This window comes from Phalacrocorax carbo, chromosome 7 (assembly GCF_963921805.1).
Source record: "Phalacrocorax carbo chromosome 7, bPhaCar2.1, whole genome shotgun sequence".
NCBI lineage: Eukaryota > Metazoa > Chordata > Aves > Suliformes > Phalacrocoracidae > Phalacrocorax > Phalacrocorax carbo.
Genome location: NC_087519.1, coordinates 25,833,297 through 25,839,844, shown reverse-complemented (window position 1 = coordinate 25,839,844; position 6,548 = coordinate 25,833,297). Strand labels below are relative to the sequence as shown.

General features: G+C 50.1%; 1 protein-coding gene across 2 annotated transcripts in view; it reads left to right on the top strand.

Annotated features, from left to right (window-relative positions):
* The first annotated feature begins 3,032 nt into the window (after positions 1 to 3,032).
* RYK (receptor like tyrosine kinase) overlaps positions 3,033 to 6,548 on the top strand; it is a 69,660-nt gene continuing 66,144 nt past the window's right edge. The window contains exon 1 of one of the 2 annotated variants that reach the window (XM_064457097.1): positions 3,033 to 3,514. In XM_064457097.1, the coding sequence (XP_064313167.1) occupies positions 3,187 to 3,514 (328 nt within the window). In that variant the 5' untranslated portion in view covers positions 3,033 to 3,186. The remainder of the gene's footprint in view (positions 3,515 to 6,548) is intronic. The other variant, XM_064457098.1, reaches the window with a different exon arrangement.

The window sequence follows — 6,548 nt, the reverse complement described above, 5'->3', positions numbered from 1 at the left end:
AGACTTTGTGTATCCTTTTGCAATATAATCTTACCCAGAATGGTTTTGAAAGACCATGAACTCGATCCTGCCAAAAATAGTCCATGCAGCCAAAAAAAATCAACAGAAGATCTTTAGCATTTGAGCTGGCCCATGAGTTGCATTTTTCACCTTTTTCCAATATGTTTCTTGACATCTGTGAAACTTCAGTTGACTTCTAATACCCCTGATTATTCCTCTAAGTGTAGCAGACTGCATTTTAATTACAACTTCAGGGCTCAGTGAGCAGCTTCATGGGCATAACGGAACAGACAGTGACTTTAGCCCTAAAAGTGTCTGTGTGCAGGCTGGCAGATGTATCCTATGAATGCATGTATTTTCATTTGGGTTTATGTGGTTTTGGTGACCTTTTGTCAAAATCAGCCAGCGACTTCCAGGAGGCAAGTTACATGCTCACTAAAAAGAAATGTGGTAAAATAACCTAGCATGGGTCCTTCTGCTGAATATTACATTTCTGCTGAATATCATATCCCTGTGTCCAAGGCAGGGATGACTGAGGTTAAGGTTAATGTAATGTTATTGGCGGACATGATGGCTACATGGATATTGCCCCCGTGTTCCTAACAAAGAATGGCAGCCCAGAAATGGGTTACATGGAAACTGGGGCCCAGTGACCGACTGGGGCTTCCTACAGGTCTGATATCCATTACAGGCTGTTTTATAGCTGGGATGCATCTGCATTGTCCTGTCTCTTCTGCCAAGTCTTCCACAAGCCCACAGAAAAAAAAGAGCAGTTCGCCTCCTCCCTGGTGCCTACACCACATTCTTCTGTCTTGCTGGGCTCATCCTGCTTCCAGAGAGCAGCAGCAATTTCTTGCTGTTCCCTCATTGCTCCAAACAGACTGCGAGTGAAGCAGGGATCTCTCAAAGCAATATATCCATGCCTACGCTCAGGTGGCTTTGGCAGCATCTCAGCATGTAAGCTGCTTGCTGACTTCACCAAAGAAGGCTGTCAAAAGTTTGCTGGGTCTCTGGGCAAGCCTTTCAGAGGGTGCATTGTTGGAACCCAGGTGAGAGTCGCTGTGCCTGAGAAAACACTGCACTAGGAAGTTGCCAGTCTGTCCATGAATCCCTAAGCGAGATGCATTAGAAAATACCTGGAGCCTGATATTTAGACAATGTCTGAATGGCAAGTAAACACACATGCACGGACTCTGGGTTTAGAGGCTGAGGAAATAGACTGTGAAGAACCTATGGTATGGAGGGCTTCCTCTCAGCAACCGGCGCTGTTTGGGCTGCTCCACACCCACCCAGCTAAAGACTTGCACGTAATTTGCAACTTCATTTTCAGTTTGCCATTTTATTTTTTTATGCCTTGTGCTGCTAAGTAAGTGATGTTTATTGTGGGGAGGTGTGCAAGCAATTTCTTTTTCACCACAGTGACTAGAAGAGCAAAACTTCCTGTACATTTTCCACTCTTGTGGAAAGACTCACTGATTAAAAACCCTCTGTGAACAATTATCCTGCAGTGTCTTCCTGTCATGGTGTCCTGTGTAGGTAGGAAATTCCTCCTGGCAGATCAGAAGGGAGCGTATAATTCAAAGCTATTAACTGATTTAATGGTCATAAATGAATATTGTGACACATCTGCTGAAAAGCTCGGTCCAGCAGGCAGCTACCAGCAATGAATTTGCTAAGACTGAAGCTGTTACTGCTCTTCAGGGAGTCCAGAGGAATTGGAAAGCAGCCAGGTCTGAAAGCAGGTAGGAAGGTGATGATGGAGGCAGCTCTTCCATCATCAGCCCAGAGGGGTGAGGGAGCAAGCACATTTAGGTCAGCCGTCAGTTCAGAAAAACAAGATCCACTTGCCGAGCTGATTGCAACAGAGGTTTTGCGTTTCAGGTGAAAGGTAGACATCTTGAAACGGGGTTTTGCACCAAAATGTGACAGAAATACCTACTTCTGAAATTCTGCGCAGAAGAGAATTTCAGGAAAAGTTCAGGAATGTTTGTATAGGAGATTCAAAGTCTCTTGCTGGTATTTAAAGTTGTTTTTATCGTTTGACTTGATTATTATTGCATTCTTTCAAAATGTATTAGCGGCCATGCAGCACTGCTGCTGGCATTTCATAGTATAACAAAACAGCAGATGTGTTTACAGTTCAGATTTTACTTTAGGATCATTACGGGCAGCAACAGCTTGGCTAGGATTGAAATAGCTATCCTTTTTAGATCAAAGGCCCTCCTTTGTTACAGTGAAACGAAACACTGCTGCTGTTTCTCTAGTTGTGAGAATAAGTGCAAGATAGAAGCGAAAGCAGATTAAAACATTAACTATTACACCAGTACATGAAAGTAGTAAAGAAGGAAATTTTCTTGAACTAAAATGCTGGTGTCCCAGGAGTTATTTCCAGTCGGGTAACTTTCTGATGTGTGTCAGTTAGTTCAGGATACCTTTTTCATGGATGTTTTAGCAAAGTGTGGAAGAGACCCCACAGGTTTGGCTGTCAGGCCTGCCTCCAGCCAGGAAGGTGGTAGATGAACAGGACAGGTCGTGGTAGGCGACCAGGACTGTGGGGCTGGAAGCCCATGGGATGCAAGCCATGGCAGCAGAAAAGGAAGGCCATGTAGGGAACTAAAGGCAAGTGTGAGGGCAATTCAGCGGTCAGCCCGGTGTGTGGTGTCCACCTCCTTCCAGCCTGCCCTCCCTCAGGAGGGGCACAGAGCCCCTACAAGCCATGGGCCGTGAGGCACTGGTGGGCAGCCTGGGCCGGGCCGGGCCGGGCCAGGCTAGGCTGGGCTGAGCTGGGCGGGGCGGGGCAGGACCTGCCGGCCGGCCGGCCTGCCTGCCTGCCTCCTCCTCCTCCTCCTCCTCCTCCTGCTTCTTCTCCGCCTCCTTCTCCTCCCCTTCCTTGTCCCTCCGGCGCCGGGGCAGAGGACACCCGCTCCCCGCCGACCCAGACCTCCTGACGCGCCGGCCGCCCGCTCCTCGCGCCGCCGGGGAGGCGGGGCCGGGCCGCCGCGCGTGCGCGGGGCGGGGAGGGGCGGGGCGTGCGGCGCCGCGGAGGAAGCGGCGACGGCGTCGGGCGCGCGCAGCCATGAGCGGCGGGGCGGGGACTGGCGGTCGCGGCGTGTGAGGGGTTCGGCGGGGCGGGGGGTCCCCTCCCTGCCTTCCCCCCCACCCCGTCCCCTCCCTCCCCGCGGAGAGATGGTGCCGGGGCGCCGGGGCGGGGGCCGAGAGCCCGGCGGGGGGCGGCAGCGGCGGGGCCGGCCCCTTTCGGAGCCGGGGGAGGCGGACGCGGGGCGGCGGCGGCCCTCGTCGTCGTGGTGGTGGTGGTGGTGCCGCCGGGTGCGGGGCCCGCGCCGCCATCTCCTCCGCCTCCTACCGCTGCTGCTGCTCCTACCCGCCGGTGCCGAGGGCCAGGCCGGCCCCAGCTCTGGCCCGCACGCCGCGGGGCCCCCGGACTGGCCCCCCGCCGGCCCCGGGCCCAGTCTCAGCCTCTACCTGAGCGAGGAGGAGGTGCGGCGGCTGATCGGTGAGTGCGGGCCGGGGCCGGGGCTGCGGCAGGCCCGGTGGGGAGACGGGGGCCTGTGGGGCCGAGGGCTGTGTGGGACTGAGGTGGCACTGGGGGATCCGGGCGCTCAGAAGGGGGTGAGGGGGCGTTCTGTGGCGTTGGGATGGCGGTTTTGGGGGTCTGGAAGCGGATGGGGGGACTCTGTGGGAGCGGGGCGGGGGTCATTGGGGCTGGAGGACTGGGGTGGTGTCTGTGGGACTGCTGAGAAGGTGGCAGATCTGGGGGTGCGAGGCAGGATGGAGAGGGCTGTGAGCCAGGGTGAAGGACCTGGGGCTCGGGACTGGGGTGGGTGAATCTGAGGATTCGTGTGGGGTTCTGCAGGTCTGGGGGAGCAGGAGGTCATGGGGAGAGAGGAGGAGTCTGGGGACTCAGGAAAGAGTCTCTGTGCTGCCTTGCGCGTGTCTGTGTGGTTGGGTCTTTAAGGTAGGAAGAGGCTCCTGGGCTTTACCCTCATGGTGAGGGGATCCCTAGGTTCAGGTGACTGGGGATGGTTCCCCGTGGGGGTGGGGTAAGCCCTGAAAGAGGTGAGTTCAGGTCCGTGATTTAATTAGGAAGGTGAGTGACATTCAGAGGGCAGAGAGGAGACCTGGCAATAATTGGGTGCGTGTGTGAAAGGAATCTTAATTTCTAGGCAGGCTGACAATTGCTGCGCAAGTACTTGGAGACAGTTCATGAAGTCTCCCATCTGGCCTGCTGCGGAAGGCTTTTGCAGTAGTTTTGTGCTTGGAGAGTCTCTGATTTAAACAAAGATTTGCTTTCTGTAAGCTTTGGCTTGCTTAGCCTCTTGTTTAGAGTTGGTGGCTGGAGTCTCAGAGCAAATATATTTGTATCCCCAGTGATTTGGTTTTCAGCAAGTGTCCTGTATCTCTGTAAGCTGAAAAACGAGCAGTGCAAGAGTTTAGTTGCATCAAATCGACAAAATAAAAATACCTTCAGTTAATTTGGGCTCTCTAAGAATGTAGCTGACCAAAGTCAGGGGACGTGGGGAGTGAATGACACTGTAAACATTTTTTTCCCCTCATGGCTTGCTCTGGCGATTAGCGTTCTGCTGCTGTCATTTTTACATTGCATGTGCTTGCTGCCAGATGCTCTGTTATGGATAGAGGATAAAAATGTCAGGCTTGCTGTTTAGCTGAGTTTCTAAACAAGCAGTTAATCTTGGAAATACTATACAGTAGGGTTTGAGCTATCCCAAGTCTAGTGCCTGAAATCTGTATTAGTTGGATTTGCTCAGACTTCTATGGCCCACTAGCATAATTAGTCGCCATTAAGTAGCAACCAAGGAGGGAAGATCTGCTGCTGCTGTTATGTTTTTAAGTTAAATTGCATCCTGTAGCATCTTTTATGGGTGTCGGTTGCTAACGTGGCCAAAGTCACTTATTACTCAAGCTGTCTGTAGCTGTTTTATATCACTTAAATTATCTGACACTTAATGATCTGTTCTGCTTCTGCATCCCCAAAGGCTTGCATAGACTCGTGTTTAATCCAGAGATAAACTGGCACAGTTTTCAGTTAGTGGGATTTAGATTACTGGAAATCTGTTGTAGATTATTTTTGTAGTTTATTTTGCCTTGTGTTGTTGTCGTGAGCAGATTTCATTTTAGGGGTGTCCTTTACGCATACTAGCTGTTGTAGGTAAGGTGTAATTTAATGAGGCATCTAGACATAGGCAATCCAATATCCGTTAACTTTATGTATTCCTCTGGCAGAAGAAAATCCAAAGGGACAGACAGGTTTGTTCCAGTTCTTCACACTTCTGAAAACAAAACAAGCTCTTTTAAAATGTTCAGTTTTGTAGTATATGAACTGTGGTTACATACATTCAAGTTTATGGTTTAAGTGCTCGTATCAGTCTGCATGACCTTTCAAAGAGCAGGGAGGGATCTTTCAGCTTCTGCAACCTCTTTGAGGAAGACCATGGTTCAGTGGATGCTAGCATAGTCATCCCCAGTGGATAGGAAAATGAGGTTGCTTGTGAAGCGAATTGTTAGATTCAGCAAAGCTGCTAATAGAAACACAGAAGCTAGTTTCTTTCACCTTTTGTTTCTAAACAAACTCTGTGTCTGCTACTGCATTGCTGTGGTTGAACAGAAAACTCTTAGACTTCCTGAAGTGCTCATAAACCCAAATGTTACACAGAGTTGCTACAGCCTGTGGTGTGTTTTCATGCATCTTAATATCATCCCCATGCATCTTTAGATCACAAATTTGGTTTGGAACAAGTGTAAGCTTGTGATTGTGAATTGTTGAATCAGCTATAGACGGTGATATAGTGCGTCCTGTGTGCAAGGCTGGAGCATCCGTGGAGTCTGGTGTGAGGTCTGCGGGGCCGTACCCATGCATGGCCTCTCCACTGGTGAGGTTCTACCAGTTCAGTGGCACACTGCAGTGCTTCTGCTCCCCTCAAAACCAGAGTTTGCTGTCTCATGGAACCATGGCCTGTGTTTTTAATTAGGTTGTGGCTCTTGTAAATGAAATAGTGACTTGCTTAAGATTATTTGTGGCTGCTGTTCTTTCTGTGGTGTGGAGGCAAGACAAATACTATGGTTTATAGTGACAACTGCCCACTACTTTCCTGTATGCTTATGCCATATTTCCACCATTAGGCTGTGTGATTCTGACCATGTGTCTGCCTTAGGAGGAATTGTTTTGAAATCTTCAGAACCTTACAGAGAGGAAAACTAGAGAAAACTGGCTTGTCTTGTTGTGTGAGATGGATTTTTATTTTGAAAAGCGGCAGCGTTCTCATGGTCTGAAAGCAGGGCTTGCTATATGGCAGGCAGATGGTGTCAGAAATATCTCCTGCCATTGCTGTGGAAAACACTCACAGCCCTCTGAACTGTAAGCCTTTGGAAAAAAAATAATAATGTGGTTTTCACATACTTACATGTGTCAGATTTCACTCACACTAGGCAGGATTCAGCAATAGATAAAGGTAGAAAGAGGAGCTGGTCAAGGGGATGTGGTTGAGATGACTTCAGTGATGGCAGCAGGA